General features: G+C 38.2%; 1 protein-coding gene across 5 annotated transcripts in view; it reads right to left on the reverse strand.

The window, feature by feature from the left end:
- The window catches only part of RABGAP1L (RAB GTPase activating protein 1 like), a 765,799-nt gene that overhangs the window by 195,192 nt on the left and 548,824 nt on the right, over positions 1-21,783 (reverse strand). For all 5 annotated transcript variants that reach the window (XM_032317419.1, XM_032317418.1, XM_032317421.1 and 2 more), the window contains one exon: positions 18,823-18,864. In XM_032317419.1, the coding sequence (XP_032173310.1) occupies positions 18,823-18,864 (42 nt within the window). The remainder of the gene's footprint in view (positions 1-18,822; positions 18,865-21,783) is intronic.

Genomic DNA, 21,783 nt, shown 5'->3' on the forward strand with positions numbered 1-21,783 from the left:
AGCACACACACTTGCCACAGTTCAGTGGTTAAGGGCAGGTGGGGTAGGATGGTAAGACAGGCCCAGTTCTGGGTCTGGTGTGTCATTCTCCCAACCGAATGACTTTAGCCAAATTATTTACCTTCTCAAAGCGTTTGTTTCCTCATCTGTAAAATGGAGATACTAACTAACGCAATCAGTTCATAAACGAGGGAACGATCTTTAAACTGTCAAGTTATGGATGCTTGAGGACACAGCACACCGGGTCTTGGTCTTGGCTTGAGCAGAGCAGATACATAGTGTTATGTCTCCTGACTGATGTTTTTAAAGATTCAAGAGACCTTCCCCTTCTTGATGAGATCATTTTCTTTTCAGATGTTTGGATAAAGTCACTAGTGACTCTGTATTAACTTGTGAAGCATGTAAACCACAAAATGTCTTTTTTTGTAAGGCATTGGGGAAAAAAAAGGCTAATCCACATTAGGAAGATTTGATTTAAGAACTTTTGAGCAAATTGAAGACTGTGTTATAGGGGCACCTGAGTGGCTCAGTGGGTTGAGCGTCCAACTCTTGATTTCAACGCAGATCATGATCTCAGGGTCAGCAGATAAAGCCTTGTGTTGGGCTCCACACCTTGTTAGGATTCTTTCTCTGTCCCTTTCCTACCCCACTAGCACACACTCTCTCTCTCTAAAACAAAACAAAACAAAACAAACAAGGACTTCGTGTTGCAATCACCAAATCTTGCCTTTGTTACATAAAGATTTTTGTCATGACATCTTTGTTTTATTCAGTTTATTCCTTCCCACCACCAAATATCAGAGTTTCTCTTTATAATCTTTCAAGCTGAAGGTCAGAGGTTCTGTAAAGTGAAATGAGCCAGTTACAAAAGGGCAAATACTGTAAGATTCTACTCATATGAAGTGTCTAAAGTATAATGGTGATTCATAGAGACAGAAAGTATAATGGTGACTGCTAAGGGCTGGGGGCGAGGGGAAAGGGGACATCACTGTTTAATGGGCTCAGGGTTACAATGTGAGAAGCTGAAAAAGCTCTGGAGATGGATGATAATGAAGACGGCACAACAGTGTGGACATACTTGATGTCACTGAACTACATGCTTAGAAACAGCTACAATGGTAACATTTATGTTACGTATATTTTACTGCAATTTAAAAAAAAAGAAAAAAAATTAAAGATCATAAAGATTAGTTTAAAAGTGCTTAGCACAGCACTGGCACAATTTAAGTGCTCAACAAATAGGTGTATTGCTATTAATTTTATTATTTATTTCTGAAATGCATTTGAGAGTTTATCACAAATGATAAATGTTACACATTTCTATAGTTATTGGCGACAGCTGTCAGATTTTTTTTATATGAATCCAACATATTACTTGGGTTTCTGGAAATACCTGGTAAGAGTAATGGTAGTACAGGGGTATATGGGCTATACACACATCCTCACACACACAAACACACACATGCACACACCAATATTTTACTAATTAAGAACAAACGAGTTGTTGAGATTCAAAGATCACGATAAAAGATTTTTTTTTAAGTGGGAGTGAAGACAACTTACTGGTATTCCTTTAGAACATAAGAGTGAATATTCTTTTCCTCCAAATTTTATTATATTGTTCTGCAAACTCTTTTTCGTAAGAGACACAAAGATAAAGTTCAGTCAAGCATTTAAACAAGAATTGTGTTAATTATAAGATAATTCTTATCTACTCATAAAGGACGGCAAAGGTGGTACATAGCATAGACACTGGCTATACATACATACATATGTATACACGCAAAAATCCATACATACACACAGCATAGACTGACAGTCAACAAAACAGAAATTTAGAACCTCAAAAACCACATTTTCCCATCCTCTTATTCATAAGTGAAGAAATTAAGGGTTAGAAGGTTAGATGATTTGATGAAAATCCCATGATAAAGTGGTGGCAAAAAATGTAAATAAAGCCCCTTAAGAATCTCTTCTCGTACAAAAGCCTCAAATGGAGCCTAGCAAAGGACTTGACTCAGCCATTTCTCCTCATGCCTCATCTGGGTGCTATTCGCTCTGCCTGTAATGCCCTCTTCTAAGGTTAGTTGCCACCTTTGGAAAATCTTTCCTGGTTCTCCCAGAATGGATTTGGCATCCAGCCTTTGGGTGTCTGAAGACCCCTTGGAAAACTCGGGAGCAATCACAGTGAATTGTTACTGTCTGTTTGTTTGCTTTCTCCGTTGGACTCACAACAACTAGAAGACCCAGACTGCCAACTCTGCAAGCTGTCACTCACACCTGACCCATGATCTACCAATAATATGCATTCAGTGAGTCCCTGAATGTCTGTGGGCTAAGGGAACTAACCAACCTTCACAGGCTTCTCCAAAGGGAGGCAAGAAAGCTGGGATCAAGGCCCAAGGTGGGAAATAACCTTGCAATGAAGGCAGAGCATAGCTTCATTAAAGATAGGAGCACAGCAGAGAAGGACACAAATGAAGAGAAACTTTGAAGTAAAAGAGAGAAAAGCTTGAATGAGTTTGTGCTAAAATTACTCAGTTTACTCACAGACATAGGGAAAGGGGGGACAATGGATTCTATTGTTCTTATCTCTGTCAAGTGATCTCATATTTCTTAGGGTACGTCAAGTCCAAATGAATGACTGACAATGTGGACACGACATGATTAGCCAACTATCCTTCTTCCCTGGCATTTTAGATTGTCTCAGGAGAAATAAATAATGAGAAATTACTTCAACAAATTTAAGTGTTATATAATACATGCATGGTACTGTGATGATACACTTTTTTTTTCCTGATATAGATCCCTAATCCATAAAATGCATTATTTCTGGAACTTTAAAATTCCTTGGGTATCTTGGGATGCCTGAATGGCTCAGTTGGTTAAGCAGCTGCCTTCAGCTCAGGTCATGATCCCAGAGTCCTGGGATCGGGCCCCACATCGGGCTCCCTGCTCCGTGGGGAGCCTGCTTCTCCCTCTCCCTCCACCTGCCATTCCCCCTGGTTATGCTCTCTCTCTGTCAAATAAATAAAGAAAATCTTTTTAAAAATAAAATAAATAAAATTCCTCGATTATCTTGCACCCCCAATTACATTGGTTATTTTAGTATTTATTAGGTAGCACCCTAAAACCACTCTATCACTGAGCTGAGGATACACGGAGAAAAGTTAAAAAGAAACTAAACATTCAAACAACAAATTATGTTGGAAGGGGAAACCAATTTGAAAGGAATACCAACCAGAAGGGAACAATTGAAGTGCCAGCCTCTTAGTGTCTATTTCCATAGCAGTAGTGTTTTACTGCCACCAACAGGACAATAGGCATTCCTTCTTGGAAATTAAAAAACTAATGAAATATACAAAAATTACTGCAAATCCAAAAGGTTTATAGTAGCTCCATTTTTCCCCCTCTGGTCTTTTGACTTCTGAATTTGAAACCTGAATGGTAGCTGCAGAAACAACAGTCCTATTGTCAGCCTTTCCTTGTGTCACCATCTTCAAGCATAGAAACAAGAACATTTAACCCAAGCTGATGAATCAAAGACTAGGGAGAACTGAAATCCATTTTCCATTTTCAAGGCGTTTTGCTCTTCACTTCTTGTTCTTTAACTCTGTATGGCTTCAAATATGGTCCTTCAGGGAGAGAGCGGCTGGACCAAGAATTGACCCTTCTTCCCAATGCCAGCAGAAAGGGAAGGGGAAATTGTTCTTGCAGTTAGGTAAGAAAAAGAAGGTATCCAGATTGGAAAAGGAGAAGTAAAACCAACTCTACTTAAGAGATGATATGTTCTTATGTATAGAAATACCTAAGAGGGTCACCTGGGTGGCTCAGTGGGTTAGACCTCAGTCTTTGGCTTGGGTCATGATCTCAGGGTCCTGGAATCAAGCCCCACATAGGGCTCTCTGCTCAGTGGGGAGTCTGCTTCCCCCCCACCCTGCCTGCCTCTCTGCCTACTTGTGATCTCTGTCTGTCAAATAAATAAATAAAATCTTAAAAAGAAAGAAAAGAAATACCTAAGAAAAACACACACACCCACACAAACACACACACACACACACACAAACACACAAGAGCTAAAAATGACTTCAGCAAGGTTTGAGGATACAAGATCAGTACAGAAAAACCATCATAATTTTAGATAATATAATGAAGAATCTAAAATAGAATTAAGAAAATCCCATTTACAATAGCATCAAACAGATACTTAGAAATATATTTAACTAAAGAAGTGCAAGACTTTTGTATGCTGAACACTAGAAAGCATTGTTTCAAGAAATTAAAGAAAACCTAAATTAATGGGAAAACATCCTGTGTTCATAGATTGGAAGATATAACATTGTTAAGATGGTATTACTCTTCAATTGAGCTAAAGATTCAATGCAATTCCTATCAAACTCCCAGTCTTTCTTTCTCTTTCCTTCTTTTTCTTTTCTTTTCTTTCTTTTGAAGAAATGGACAAACTGATTCTAAAATTCATATGGAAATGCAAAGGACCAAAAGAGCCAAACAATCTTGAAAAAGGAGAACCAATTTGGAAGACTCACACTTCCTGAACTCAAAACTTACTATAAAATTACAGTAATCAAGACAGTGTGGTACTGGCATAAGGATAGACAAAAATCAGTAGAACAGAGAGCTACAAATAAAACCATGTGCTGATAGTCAATTAATTTTTGATAATGATACCAAGATAATTCAATGGGAAAAGAACAGTCTTGTCAACAAATTTACAGGGACAACCAGATGTCTGCATGCTAAACAATGAAGCTGTACTCCTACTATATTTGTTAGGGGTACCATGACAAAGAATCATAGAATGAGTAACTTAAATAACAGAAATTAATTTTTCCTCACAATTCTGGAGGCTAGAAGTCCAATGTGTCAGCACTATTGGTTTCTTCTGAGGCCTCTCTCCTTGACCTGCAGATGGCTGTCTTCTCCCTGTGTGTTCGCATGATCATTCCTGTGTCCTCGTCTCCTCTTCCTATAAGGATAGCAGTCCTACTGGATGAGGGCCAATCCTAATGATGGCATTCTAACCTCAATACCTCTTTAAAGACCCTATCTCCAAATACAGCAAGTTGGAGGCATTAGGGGTTAAGATTTTGACAAAAGAATTTTGAATGGGGAGAGAGGATGACCATCCAGTCCAACACCCCATCTCACTTCATATACAAAAATAAATTCAAAGTGGACAGCAGACTTGAATGTAAGAGCTAAAGCTACAAAAACCTTAGATGAAGAAATGTCGGGAAGTTGGAAAGATGGCAGAACAGGAGGACCCTGAGCTCACAGCATCCCACATTTTCAACTAGCTCTCACTCACATCCAAGTCAATAAACTGGAGAGTGATCCAGATTAGCAACTAAATATAGAGAAAAATCTGCATCTGAAAGGTTATGAAGGTCAGAAAGGTGGAAGGAGGCTGCTTGCAAGAGGGAGGGAGCTGTGCTTGCCAAGGGAGTAGAGAAACAAATAGTCTGTCACACTAGGGAGCTCACCCCGGGAGGACTAATCTCCATAATGTTTGGCTTTAGAAACCAGAGGGGCTGAATTCTGAGTTTTTAAAACCTGTGGGACTTGGAGCTTTAAAAGTCTGCTGATTCAGCAGGGGTGAGCCAGGAGGGTGAGTGACAGCTGGGTTGCCATCCTTACAGAAACAGCAGCCTGTACAGAAAGGCACCCTAAAAGTGGCAGTTTATACAATGCTGGGGGCAAATGAGAGACAGATCTGTTTATATGGACCTCAAGGCATGTTGGGGGACTTCTCTGAAAACAAGGGAGCTGGCAGATGCCACTTTCCCCCGCTCCCCAGCATAAACACAGAGCCACCTGTGGGAATTGGAGCTGCACAGATACCAAACCCCCCAGCAGTGAGCCATGCCCACAAGTCCTCCCAAGGATCACTCACTCCAAGCCGCTAGCCTCAGCCCTAGGCTCAGGGAAAATTTTGTTAAAGCCAAGTATATGCCCTGTTCAGTTGCTGGGCCCACAGCCATTGTGGCGCCCAGACTTGTATCCCCAGCCACTGTTGTGTGAAACACTTAGCTGAGTAACCCCAGCTGTTATCCTGCACTGCACCCATCAGTACGACCCTAGCCACCTTTGTGCACTGAACCAGCTGTGCCCAGGCATCACTGTGCGTCCTGCCCAGCCTTGAGCCCTTGCTGCAACCCCCCACCCCACCTCCCAGCATGCAGCCCCCTATGGCTGCAACCCTTCCAGGAATCCAGCATAGAACTACTGGCCCAGTGTAAATTTTGCTAACTCTGCTGGCCTGCTCCCAAGTTCCCCAGAGGGCACACCCCCTCAGAACTGGCCTGCCTGGGTCCAGCCAGTAACACTACAGAGAGTAAGCACAGCTCACAACAGGAGGTTGTCTGCATTGAAAGGAAAAGTGACTCAGATACAACAGCAGGGTGTAAGCAACAGACACAGGATACTCCTCTGAAGTGAAAGAGGACACTGCATGGCAGGCACCCCAGGAACTCATCTTCATAAAGTTACTACTTCCAAGAGCACAAGACAGAGTGACTACTTAACACACAAAAACAGACACAGAGCACACAAAAGGAAGAGAGAGAAATTTATCCCATATGAAAGAACAAGACAAGACCACAATAAGAAATCTAAGAGAAACAGATGTAAGTAGCATGCCTGATAGAGAATTTAAAACAATGATCATAGGGATACTCATTGGAATTGAGAAAAGAGTGAAAGACATGAGTGAGACCCTTAACACAGAGATAAGGAATAACATAGCAGAGATAAAAGGCACAATAAGCTAAGTGAGAAACATGCCTGATGGAATGAATAGCAGGCTGGAAGAAGCAGATGAATGAATCAATGACCTAGAAGACAGAGTAATGGAAAGTAATCAAGCTGAACAAAAGAGAGAGAAAAGAATTGGACAAAATGAGAATAGACTTAGGGAACTCAGTGACAACATCAAACATAATAAAATTCATATTATAGGAGTCCCAAAAGAAGAAGATAGAAAAAGTGGGCAGGAAATTTATTTGAAGAAATAATAGCTGAAAACTTCCCTAATCTAGGGAAGAAACAGACATCCAGATCCAGGACGCACAGAGAAACCCCAACAAAATCTACAAAAGCAGACCCACACCAAACATATTGTAATTAAATTTGTGATATTTAATGATAAAGAAAAACTTTTAAAAGCAGCAAGACAAAAGAAGTCATTAACTTACAAGGGAAAACCCATAAAGCTAGCTGTAGGCTTTTCAACAGGAACTTTGCAAGCCAGAAGAGAATGGCATGATACATGCAAAGTGCTGAATGGGAAGAATCTCCAGGCAAGAATATGCTATCCAGTAAGGCTAACATTCAAAACAGAAGGAGAGGGGTGCCTGGGTGGCTCAATGGGTTAAAGCCTCTGCCTTCGGCTCAGGTCATGATCCCAGGGTCCTGGGATCGAGCCCTGCATCAGGCTCTCTGCTCGGTGGGGAGCCTGCTTCTCCCTCTCTCTCTGCCTGCCTCTCTGCCTACTTGTGATCATTGTCTGTCAAATAAATAAATAAAACATTAAAAACAATAACAACAACAACAACAACAAAAAACAAAACAGAAGGAGAAATAAGGAGTTTCTAGACAAACAAAAACTGAAGGGGTTCATGACCACTAAACCAGCTCTGCAAGGAATATTAAAAGGGTTTCTTTGAGTGGAAAGGAGAGAAGAAAAGTGATAGTACAAAGGCAGGAAACACAAAAGCAGTAAAAATGAATATTTCTGTAAAAAAAAAGTCAGTCAACAAACTCACAAAAAAAGCATGTCAAAAGAAAGCCAGAGTAACAAGACTTACATCAGAGAAACCAGATTTTAAAACAAAGACTATAACAAGAGACAAAGAAGGACACTATATAATGATAAAGGTAACAATCCAATAAGAAGATAGAACAATTGTAATTATCTATGTACCCAACATAAGAGCACCAATATATATAAAACAGTTTATAACAAATATAAAGGAACTATTGGATAATAATACAATAATAGGAGAGGCCTTAAACACCCCCATTTACATCAATGGACACATCTAAACAGAAAATAAACAAGGAAACAATGACTTGGACCAGATGGATTTAACACATATTCAGAACATTCCATACTGAAAGAGCAGAATACACATTCTTTTCAGTTGCACATGGAACATTCTCCAGAATAAGTCACATATTAGGTCACAAAACAGGCCTCAACAAATGCAAAAAAGACTGAAATCATACCATGTACCTTTTTTGAGCACAATGTTATGAAACTAGAAGTCAACCAGAAGAAAAAAACCTGGAAAGACCACAAGTACACAAAGTTTAAATAACATCCTACTACTAACTGGGCAACCAGAAAATCAAAGAATAAATTAAAAAATACATGGAAACAAATGAAAATGAAACACAATAGTCCAAAACCTTTGTGATGCAGTAGATGGGTCACAAGAGGGAGATATATAGCCATATAGGCCTATCTCAAGAAGCAGGAAAAATCTCAAATAAAAAAATCTAACCTTACACCTAAAAGAGCTAGAGAAAGAAAAAAAAGAAGTTAATAAAATAAATTAAACCTCTAGCCAGACTTTTCAAACAGAAACCACAAAGGACCCAAATAAATAAAATCACAAATGAGAGAGGAGAAATAACAACCAATACCACAGAAATAGAAACAATTATAAGAGAATATTATGAAAAACAAAATGCCAACAAACTGGGAAACCTAGAAGAAATGGATCAGTTCCTAGAATCATACAATCTACAAACACTGAAACAGGAAGAATCAGAAAATTTGAACATGCTGATAACCAGCAAAGAAACTGAGTCAGTAATCAGAAAAGTTTCATTAAGCAAAAGTCTAGGGCCAAGTGGCTTTACAGACAAATTTTATCAAACATTTAATGAAGAATTAATACCTATTCTTCTTATTCCAAAAAACAGAAAAGGAAAACTTTCAAATTTATTCTATGAGGCTGGCATTAGCCTGATACCAAAACCAGATAAACACACCAGAATAGAGAACTATAGGCCAATATCTCTGATGAACATATACAAAAATTTTCAACAAAATACTAGCAAACTGAAATCAACAATACATTAAAAAAAATCATTCACTGCCATCACGTGGGATTTATTCCTGGCTTGAAAGGGGGCTAAATATTCACAAATCAATTAACGTGATACATGACACTAATAAGAGAAAAGAGAACTATGTGATAATTTCAATAGATGCAGAAAAAGCATTTGACAAAGTACAACATCCATTAATGATAAAAACCCTCAAGAAAGTAGGTTTAGAGGAAATCTCAACAGAATAAAGGCCATCTGTGAAAAAAACACCACTAAGGTTTTTTTTGTTTTGTTTTGTTTTTGTTTTTTGTTTGTTTGTTTTTGTAGTACTCATTTTATTATAGTGTTATGGGACCAAACACACAGTATCTCTAAAGTATATATCTTATTGATATATCAAGTATTTCAGAATAATGAAGAAGCCCTAATATATAGAAAGCCACTTGTAACAAAGCCTCCATGCTAGTAAAAGTGTCTATCAGCCACAAATTAACAAAACTACCTGATACCTGAAGCCACTGATTTCAGCATACCACCTAGATTCCCCACAGTCCCCTGTTCTTAACTAATCTCTCCTAAGCGGAAGGCTGTGCTCCTTGGCCACCTGGAACCAGAGTTCCAAGTAGCTACGAGGACTCTCGTCTATGATGGACAGTGGCTCCCTTGGCAGTCAGTTAAAGTATATGTCCAGGTGATAGAGCCCTTTGTGATGAGGCACAGAGCATTTGAGGACATGGTAATGAAGATGTGTTTTAGTGTGTGCTCTTAACTGAAGGGAAATACAGAGTCACGTATCAGGTTCCATTTTAGTGTGGCACCCCCATAAGAATGAGAGGTAGCAGCTAGTGTTGGAAGCAACTGCCCAGGGGCACCAGCCAACCTAGACTTCCCTAGGTAACCTCAGGATGGAGTCAATCAATAATTTGTAGCACAATCTATGATCTAATAATGACATGCCTCTTGAAATAGCTATCATACAGAAATTCTTTCACATGTGCACCAGGCACATGTACACAAAATAACATATTCTTAATGGGAAAAAGTGAGGGCTTTTCCCTTATGGTCAGGAACAAGACAAGCATGTCTACTCTCACCACTTTTTATTCAATGTGGTACTGGAAGTCCCAGTCACAGCAATCAGACAACAAAAGGACATAAAAAGCATTCAAATCAGTAAGGAAGAAGAAAAACTTTCATTATTTGCAGATGACATGATACTATATATAGGAAACACAAAAAGACTCCACCAAAATAATGCTAGAACTAATGAGTTCAGTAAAGTCACAGGATACAAAAATCAATGTACAGAGATCTGTTGTCTTTCTACACACCAATAATGAAGTCACAGAAAGAGAAATTAAGTAATAAATCCCATTTACAATCATGCCAAAAACCATAAGATACCTAGGAATAAACCTAAACAAAGAAGTGAGAGACCTTTACTCCAAAAACTATAAAACACCAATGAAAGAAATTTAAGATGACACAAAGAAATGGAAAGATGGTCCATGCTCATGGACTGGAAGAAAAAATATTGTTAAAATGTCTACACTACTCAAAGCAAACTACATATTTAATGCAATCCCTATCAAAACACCAATAGTGTTTTTCACAAAGCTAGCACAAATAATGCTAAAATTTGTATGGAACCACAAAAGACCCTGAATAGCCAAAGAAATCTTGAAAAAAAAAAAAAAAAAAAAAGCAAACCCAGAGACATCATAATTCCTGACTTCAAACATTATTACAAAGCTGTAGTCAACCAAAACAGTACAGTACTGTCACAAAAACAGACACATAGATCAAAGGAACAGAAGAGAAACCCAGAAATGAAGTTACAATTACATGATCAATTAATCTTAGATAAAGCAGGAAAGGATATCCAATAGAGAAAAGAACACCTATTTAACAAAAGGCAGAGGGAAAGCTGAACTACTTTTTTATACCATACACAAAAATAAATTCAAAATGGATGAGACACCTAAATGTGAGACATGAGACCATAAAAATCCTGGAAGAGAACAAAGGCAGTAACTTCTTTGACACTGGCCATAGCAACTTTCTTCTAGATAGGTCCCCTGAGACAAGGGACACTAAAGCAAAAATAGACTATTGGGACTACATCAAAATAAAAAGCTTCTGCGCAGTGAAAGAAACAATGAACAAAACTAAAAGGCAACCTATGGAATGGGAGAAGATATTTGCAAATGACCCATCTGATAAAGGGATAGAGGGTTAGCATCCAAAATATATAACAAGCTTATAAAAATCAACACCCCAAAAATATAAAATCCAATTAAAAAATTAACAGAAGTGGGGCGCCTGGGTGGCTTAGTGGGTTGAGCTGCTGCCTTCGGCTCAGGTCATGATCTCAGGGTCCTGGGATCGAGTCCCGCATCAGGCTCTCTGCTTGGCGGGGAGCCTGCTTCCCTTCCTCTCTCTCTGCCTACCTCTCTGCTTACTTGTGATCTCTCTCTGTCAAATAAATAAATAAAATCTTAAAAAAAAATTAACAGAAGATAAGAACAGACATTTCTCCAAAGACGACAAAACAATGGCCAACACACACATGAAAAGATGCTCATCATTACTTACCATCAGGGAAATGCAAATCAAAACTAAATGTGATGTCACCTCACACCTGTCAGAATGGCTAAAATCAACCACACAAGAAATCACAGGTGTCCATGAAGATGTGGAAAAAGGGGAACCTTCTTGCACTGTTGGTGGGAATGCAAACTGATGCAGCCACTGTGGAAAACAGTATGGAGGTTCCTCAAAAAGTTAAAAATAGAACCATCCTAGGATCCAGCAACTGAACTACTAGGTATTTACCAAAGGATACAAAAATACTAATTCAAAGGAATATACACTCACACACACACACACTGGTATTTACAGCAGCATTATATACAACAGGCAAGTTAGGGAGCAGTCCAAGTGTTCACTGACTGATAAATGGATAAAGAAGATGTAGCACACACACGTACACACACACACACACACACACACACACACACACACTGGACTATTTCTCAGCCATCAAAAAAAGAATGAAATCTTGCCATTTGCAACAACATGCATCGAGTCAGAAATTATTATGCTAAGTAAAATAAGTCAGTTGGAGAAAGACAAACATCATATGATTTCACTTATATGTGGAATTTCAGGAAGAAAATAAATGGGTAAAGGAAAAAAATGAGAAAGGCAAAGCAAGAAACAGACTCTTTCCTATAGAGAGCAAGCTGATGGTTACCAAAGGGGAGGTGGGGAGGATGGGTGAAATAGGTGATGGGGATTAAGGAGACACTGATGGCGAGCACCAGCTGTTGTAGGAAATGCTGAATACTGTATTGAAACTAATATTACACTGCATGTTAACTAAGTGGAATTTAAATAAACACTTTTTTTAAAAAAGAAAAAAATGCAGTACACACACACACACACACACACACACAGCCCAACGGAATATTATTCAGCCATAAAAAGGAATGAAATCTTGCCATTTGCAACGACATGGAAGGACCTCGAGAGTATAATGCTTAGCGGAATAAGTCAGAGAAAGACAAACATCATCTGATTTCACTCATGTCTAATTTAAGAAACAAAGGAAAAACATAAGATAGAGACAAACCAAGAAACAGACTCCCAGTTAACACTAGCTACCCTATTTAACACTGCAATAACCCACCCAGAGGTCTCTTTACTCTGCTGTATTTTTCCTTTTTCCCACGCACTATTACTTCTCATATACTATATTTATATATCTGTTATGTTTCTTGTTTATTAACTGTATACTGTTAGAACATAGGCTGATGGAGGCAAGTATTTTTGTTCTTCTAGCTTACTGATCTAGTCAAGTACACAGAAAAGCATCTATCGCTGAATAGGCGTTTGGTCAATATTTGTTCAATAGTGAATAATAAAATCTGTTTTAAACAGAATACTCTGGGTGGGGGGCAGGGCGCCTCGGTAGCACAGTTCGTTAAGCATCCGATTCTTGGTTTTGGTTCAAGGTCATGGGAATCAAGCCCAGCACTGGGCTCCACGCTCAGCATGGAGTCTGTTTAAAGATTCTCTCTTCCTCTCCCTTTGTCTCTCCCCCTCTCTCAAATAAATAAATAAATATCAAAACACACACACACACACACACACAGGGTACTCTGGTGACAATGTGGGACTGGCTAGGACAGCGGTCATAAGCAGCTGGAGAAAGAGCAGACATCCCTTTCTCACAGCTGCACTGCTAACACCCAAATCTGAGCCACCATCATCTCTTACCCATCACACTCCAGCCATACACTTTCTTAAGTCAATAAAAATCCTCTTTAAGGCTTTCATATTTGCTTCTTCTGCCTAGAAGTCTCATTCCCCAGATTTTGGCATGCTAGCTACTTCTTTGCATTCAATTTTCAGCTCGAATACCATCCCTCAGATGACCTTCATTGACAATTGAAAGAAGGGAGCTCCCGTCACTCTGCATCAACATCATTCTCCTTCAGAAACCTCAGCATATGCTAACACAACTATGTTTTTTTAAGTACTATCTGTCCTTCATCGGAAGGCAAGCTCTGAGAATGCAGGATCCTTCCTTAGCAATACTTTATCTCCAGGGCCTAGAAAAGTACCTAGCACTTGGTAGGTGTTCAATACTCTACTCCTGAAAGAGGTCACTGCAACAGTCCAGGGCAGAAGGTGTGGCAGCCTAACCACCAAACTGGGAAGATACTAAAAATTCTTATGAAATAGAATCAACAGTAGTTGACTGCCAGTAGATGTTGGGGATTAAGAAAAGAAAAGCATTAAGGATAACTCGTCGGTTTCTCCTTTGAGCAGCTGGGTAGTGCCTTCATTGAGGTGAAGGTTACTAGAGGAGGCAAAGGGCTGGGAGGGTGTTATCAGTGCAGTTTTGACTTTTGGATTTGATGTGCCTCTGAAGCATCCAAGCAGACATGTAAGTCCATGGCCAAATATTTGGATCTGGGCTAAATATAAAGATGAGAATGAACATTTATAGGAGAAAGCAGGGGCATGAACAAGATCAGCAAGGAAGAAGCATCAGGTGAGTTCCTAGAGGCTAGAGCTCTGAGAAACCCCAAGTTAATGACTAGGGGTAAAAAACAAAGCAAGCAAAAGTAAAATGGGAAGATGAGAGGGAGATAAAAAATAAGACAGAAGCCATGGGAGAATGTTTCAGAAAAGGGGAAGTGTTAAGTCTTTATGCTCTTTGAATGACTGCTGAGAAATCAAGAAAGATAAAAATGGAAACATGTCCCCTCATTTTGTTAGTTTCTCCGTCGAGAAAGCTTCAGTATGGGGTGCCTGGGTGGCTCAGCTGGTTAAGTGTCTAACTCTTGATTTTGGCTCAGGTCATGATCTCAGGATCATGAGACTGAGCTCGTGCTGGCTGTGCACTGGGTATGAAGCCTGATTAAGATTTTCTCTCTCTTCCTCTGTTCTTCCCTGCCCCCTCAAACAAAACAAAACAAAACAAAACAAAACAAAACACAAAAAACCAACCAACCAACCAAGCAAACAAAAACTTCAATAAAATGGTAAGGCAAAATACCATAGTGGTGAGGCTGAAAAGCCAAAACCATCAAAGAGATGCTTCAAGAACTTTTATGTAATATAAAAGCTCATCCAAGCTAGGGGTCATTCTTCTAAAATTTAGCCATGATCAACTAGCTTCCCTAAAAAACAACAACAGCAATAACAACAAAACCCTAGATATTCCCAAATGAAAGAACATGAGACTCTTCAGAACTGTCTTAAGTGTTTTTTTTACTACAATGACACAAATTAGTATCATAATTTACTTCTTAAGTTGCATTGTTTTACAACTTGCTTTCACTGTCCATAAAAGCACATATTTAGAAATTATGTTTTTTCAAGAGTATGGAGAAAATGCACTCTCATATTGCTAGTAGAAAGCAACTTTGCAATGTCCATCAAAAATTCAATTGTGACTGCAGTCTGACCCAGCAATGACATCCTCAAAGTTTATCCAAAAGACATCACTAAATAAGTATGCAAAGATGGAAATTTCAGGATGTTTGTTTAATAGGAAAAGTCTGGAAACAAATGCCCATAAAAATTAAATATAAAATTGGCTAAGTAAAGTTATGGTACACATAATAAGATACTAATCAGTGATTAAAAAAGCTAAGGCAGCTCTATGTGTCATAACCATTCCCAGGTGCGTTCATTTTCATACTTACAAATTTCCAGGCACCAATCATATATAACTCATTAAGCTCTAACAATCCTATGAGACAGACATTACTAATATCCCCATTTTAAAGATAAGGAAATGGTAATTTATCTAAGATTGCAGCATAAACTATGGGAGATGGGATTTGAACTCAAGTGGTCTGGCTCCGGCATCCATGCTTTTAATCACGACATGTCTGTAGTGACACAGAAGATAGTCATAACATATTATTAAATGAATAAGAGTCTTGTTCATCAGCATTTTTTGAAAGAAAATAATATGTTCATCTTCATACACTATTCCTTTGGGTTTATCTCCTATCTCCCACTTCTTAATTACAATCCTCAAGCTCATATTAAAAATATATATGTACACAGAAATGTACAAAGCTAATGAATGCTTATATATTCATAGACCAATGCACAGGAGGAAGATTTTATAATGAATTTTTATTACAGTTACTTCTAGGGATGGAATTATGAGTGGGTTTTATCTCTGTAATAAGACACAAAATGAGCTCGGAAAGACGGGAAACATTCCGTCATTTACTATTTTTTTTTTTTTAGGTAATCTCTACACCCAATGTGGGGCTTGAAATCAAAACCCCAAGATAAAGAGTTACATCCTCCACCAACTGGGCCAGCCAGGCAACCCCTGTCATATACTTTTTTTTTTTTTTAAGATTTTATTTATTTATTTGAGAGAGTGACAGAGACAACACAAGGAGGAGGAGGGGCAGAAGGAGAGAGACAAGCAGATTCACCACTGATGGGAAGCCTGAAGAGGGGCTTGATTCTAAGACCCTGAGATCATGACCTGGAGCTGAAGACAGACATCTGACTAAGCCACCCAGGTGCCCCCACCCCTGTCACTAACTTTTGACAATTGTTTGAATGCAAAGAACCTATTCTGATCAAAACTTCTCTGGCAACATGAAGTGGCTAAGAATAATTCTGAGTGATCATCTCTAATCTATTATAATATACTATACATAGTGACTATAGACTATTTCATATAGCAAATGAATTAGATTGGGAGAAATGAAAGGACACTGCCAATATCCTAGATGATCTGATGATACCCCCTACTATAATGAACCATTCCTTTAGCTCAATGGCTTTCTAGCTCCTTGGCAGACTATTTCTAACTCAAAAGAAAGCGGCTCCCATTCAGAAAGCAGGTGTCTTTAAATCATACTGAGCAACAGAGACCTTCACTTATATTTATGCTGTTTAAAAATAAACTAATTCCAGCTTTGCCATTACTGAGACAAAAGACTTTAGGCAACCTGAGGCCTTGGCTCCCTCAGTTATAAACTGCAGGAGAGAATGAAGTAGTTTTTCTTGAACACAATCCACAGTTCTCTTACAAGTAACATCTGGACATTTAATGTAGGCTAATGGATTACTTGTGCTGCGTTCATAAGCTCTTTGAATTACCCCTAAGTTTGTTATTTTTATGTAAAACAAATATACATTCTTCTATGTGGCCTATTAGATTGGAAGCTAAATGCTAGTTACTTTCACGTATTTTGGGATATTCTTTTTCCGGATGGAGACAATCAGATCAACTTGGTACAGTTCAATTCAGCCTATATACACTGTCTCTAGAGGGGTCAGCTCCAGGATTCAGGCAAGGAGGCAAGGAAGGGATATAAATCTCCCAATAGTAGTGACAAAGCTCTCCTTTTAATCTTCTCTAACTAGGCAAATTCTGCAAAATACTAGATGAGCACCCATGTATTTCTAGAGAGGATTCAAAAGCCTTTCTGCCCAGTGGCCAGAGAATGTCCTCTGCACAGGCCATATCTGGGTTAACATGAGTAAAAATGCAATCACACCAAAAAAAAATCTGTCAATCAGGAAGCTAATTTCTCAGATGGATACAGTATTACTCTGACTATGGTTCCTATATCCAGACAGGAAATCTGGGGTTAACCCAAAAGACAGACTTAAGTGTGTGCTGAGAGCACCAGTAAAGAAGGGTCACCAAAAAAATAAGGAAGTTGCATTTTGGGAAGGATAATATCTGAGGCTTAAAAACAAATTAGACATGATAGGAAAAATCATCACTTTGTTAGACTTCCTTCTTACACTTACTTTATGACAAAGTATTGTTTTTAGTCTGAATTACATAATACTGTCACTGCTTAGGCATTCTAAAAGTCTCAATCCAGCCCTATACTGAAAAGCATCTTAGAAAGTTTTAATTCGTCCCAACAACAACAACAACAACAACAAAATTAGAGGTAGAGATCCAGGACTTCACTAAAACATACAGGCACATATGTTTTTATTATTTTACTGAAAATTTTTAAAATATCTTCCTAACTTCCAAAATAACTTTGGCATAAAAATTATTCACATCTTAACTCCAAATGATTTAATGAACAGTTTAAAGTACAATTTATGAACTTCACAAAAAACAAATGTTTAACATAATAAGGGGTGAGGAGTACACCCCACTTCTTGATGTACATTGGAACTATATACGTCAAAAGTATTCTGATTCTGGATCAAAGTATTTTGATCCAGAGGCTCTCCTAAAATACCAAGCAGCCCTCTGAAGACCTCCAGTCATTATCTTTTGGGAAATTTGGAAGAATGATGGGGAATCTAGAAAGTGAGTTACCTTGTGAATACAAGAGTAGTCACAATAATGATAGCTGACATTTATTAGGCAATAGAATTTTCTAGACACTATGTTAACTATTTTTTATGTATCATCGTACTGAATTCTTACAACAATCCCAGAAATTAGTTTCTATTATTATCTAAAAACTCAGAGTCTGAGCCCTTAAGAGTAATTTACCCAAGGTCACAAACCAGAGCTGAAATTAGAAACAAAGCTGTCTGGGTCCAGAGTCTGCAATTTTAACAACTATGTTTTACTGGGAAGAGGTGGGCTGCATTTTGTTTTAAATAAATGAGGCAATTATCGCCTTAAGTAACAATGTCACCTCTGACTGAAAGACAAAAACTGACTGGATTACTTTCACCAATTTTGCAGCAAATGTCTTGCTGTTACCACACTGTTAAAGCTCCATTGATACGTTGATATAAAATTCAACAAGGTAATTATAATTGAATTCTAAAGTGTCTTGTAAATCCCTAGCTGTTGAAGTGCAAATTGAAATGTAGAAGTTTCTTTTTTAGTCGGTATACTATAAAAGCTTTCTAATAATTCGATTCTAGGTTTAGGTACCTCCAGGGATGTTATTGTGGTGAGAAGTATTTTAAGAAAAAGGCTGGCATCCTTCTGACAAAAAACAGGTTTTAACTTTTTCTCTTACATCATCCAACTCGTATGAATGAAAACAACCTTACGTGTTACTGAACGGAGTGCTGGGATAGCAAAATTAAATAGATGGTAAGAAAAGTACAGAAACAAACTCTAAATAAACAACAAACAACAAAGGATGGAAGGCGAGTCAGAGTTCCTCAGGGAAGTCTTTTTTGGGATTCAAAAATCTAGACCCAGTCAAAGGCTAATTTGAATTTGGCCCCATTTCAAGATCAAAACAGACTTACCTTTAGAAGCGCCAAGGCTACATTAAAGATTATATTCAAACCCTGAAACAGAAAAAGAGTCCAAATTAATATTGCTACATCTATCATTATTTTAGTCAGTATTTTCCCATCCATCTTTACGGAAATCCCTACTTGCTTTCATCTTCACATACAATAATAAACCATGAGATTTTTTTTTTTTGAAAGGTACTTTCCTTCTCTGAGAGGCTTACTGCAAATTTTTGGTGCTACTTAATGTTCACATAAAATTGTTGTTTCTACAATAAATTACTTTCCCTCAATCCTTCCATAAATTATTCAATAAACTATTTTTCCTTCAATTTCTGGATTATCTTCATGGGTCTACAGTTTGTGAAAGTTAAGTTTTTTGATCGAGGTGGCAGTGATGCAGAAGTCTAACATTATTAATCGAAATTCCCAAGTCCCAGTACGTACGCCTTGGTTAAATGGCCAGCAATAGACAAAACAAAACAAAACGAAACAGTGTTGCTGATAACTAGGACAGATTGTGTGAGGGGAGTTGTAAGCATCACACTGGATTTCCAATACTGTTCTTATTATTTTAGTGTTTGCATTCAAGTAGTATTTGTATAACTAGAGGTGTAATTAGGGGCTATGTGTTAGGCTTTCTTTTCCCTTTTTTCTGACGGAAAACCAAATATCTCTTTAGGAATACACAAATTAAACAGCTTGTTAAGAAATATCCTGGAACTGAATTTTGAGCTCTGAGTTCAGCCCCGTGACTCTGAAGAGCTGTTGAGATGTTAAATTCAAAATATAGGAAATCTTAAATACTCAAGATGACACAATGAAACAAAGTTGCCATGAAATATGCTCTTTCCTTGCCATGATAATCATCATACGTGAGAAGAAAGATCTTTCAAGTATGAGTTGACACGTCTCTACACGTGCCCTCTTCATCTCAGTCACAAATACAGTCTGTCTGCCTTTTGGATACAGAGCTTGTGTCAGGTGTATTACGCAGAGAACTTGTAACAAACCATTTTTTCCTGTCTCCAAAATCCTAAGTGAGGATTAAGACTAGGTACTCAGAGTGAATTCTTGTTATGATCTGCTGATCTTTCATAGTCACCTACCTAAAATATGATTTAATGGAAGAAGGGATGAATGAGAAATACAAAATATTTCATTGTAAGTTTGGGGTTTATTCAGTTAATTCTTTAAGAATTAACAGCAGGAAGTATAACAAGGCCAAGAGACAAAACCCTATCAACACAGATCATTACCATACCATGCAATGAGTCTGGACTAGTTCTGATCACAATTTAACAATTAGAAAAAAGGAAGACTACTGTAGATAAAAAAAACTTGGGTTAGGGGCGCCTGGGTGGCTCAGTTGGTTGAGCGACTGCCTTTGGCTCAGGTCATGATCCCAGACTTCCAGGATTGAGTCCCGCATCGGGCTCCCAGCTCCTTGGGGAGTCTGCTTCTCCCTCTGAACTTCTCCTCTCTCATACTCTCTCTCACTCATTTGTTCTCAAATAAATAAATAAAATCTTAAAAAAAAAAAAAAACTTGGGTTAATATTAAGCAAAAAAAATTTTTTTTCTTTTTAAGATTTAAAGTAATCTCTACACCCAATGTGGGGCTTGAGCCTACAACCCTGAGATCAAGAGTGGCAAGTTCCACTGACTGAGCCAGCCCGGTGCCCCCCATATTTGGCTTCCTCATCTACTAGCTGCTGCCCACTGCTGCCCAAACCTTCAGTCCAAACCTGCAGGCCTGAGCCACATACCCCACCCCACGTCATAGCTGCCTGGCAGTGGTGAATTGTTACAACCTGAACGCTTATCAACCTGCCATTAGGACTAAGTCCACAGTGTCTCTGGGTCTTGTTTTTCTAGTCACTGATCTCGTCTCCAGGTCTCTAATCCTTACTATGCTCTGGTCCCTTCTCCTAAATCAGTCTGCCGCCCACTTCTCCCTCCCAAATTCCTTTCATGTTCAACCAGCTGTGGTATATTCTCAACCTCTTTGCTTTCAGAGGAATAGTGAAATCTCACTAATTCTCTAACAACATCTATTATGATTCCCACTTTTCAGAATGTGCCTAAGGTCAAAAATGTGTATTTAGTAGAAGGCCAGGATCCCCCAAACCTTTAATGCCTAGTTTAAGGGAATTTTCACCATTCAGTACTGGTATAATATACATAGTAAGTGCTTATTTGAGGACCAAATGATTAAACTATACTACCTATCCCCAAATTTATGAGATTTATTCCTTTCCCTGTGGACCCAACTAGACCAGTTTATAGAGTCATCATCAAATCACAGTAAGAAACTGTTTTCTTCAATTATCTCAAAGTCAAACAATTATTGAACAAGTGACCTATGAAAAACACCAAGAACTTAGAAATTACACAAAAAAAGGACCTCTGGATAATCAAAATGCTCTAACACCACAAAAATTCATTCAAGTTTTAATTTCATATGCAAGTCAAATTACTTTGGTGATATGGTTTTATAGTTTATAGATATCACAAGTAGCAAAGCAAAAGACAAAGTGTCTGGTAGATGGGATTAGAGACAAACAGCCTACAGAGATAACTGTCAGAACTAAACTATTATATCTGACAGAAATAGAAGATAACACTTTTCTAAAAACTACAAAACAAATAGTTGTCTGGGCCCATTTAGTGGAGCCAATAATCCTTCTATAGTTTACATTGGTTCATAATGACAATCCAGCAGAATTAATGTTCAAAATACTGTGTTTAAGAAGGAAGCACAGCATGTGTTTTAAATAAAAAGATGATTTTTAGTTTGGGAAGCTAAAGAGGTACCTTTCAGTTACCAGAAATAATTTATATATGTAACCTCTTTAAACCATTTCAGAGTAATAAGGTATGACCTCATTTGCTTATCGAAGCTCTGGACATTATCCATAAAAATAAAGAAAAGACTTTACATAGGAAAGTGTGGCCAGACCACACAAACAAG

Source organism: Mustela erminea, chromosome 17 (assembly GCF_009829155.1).
Source record: "Mustela erminea isolate mMusErm1 chromosome 17, mMusErm1.Pri, whole genome shotgun sequence".
In the NCBI taxonomy this organism is placed as follows: Eukaryota; Metazoa; Chordata; class Mammalia; order Carnivora; family Mustelidae; genus Mustela; species Mustela erminea.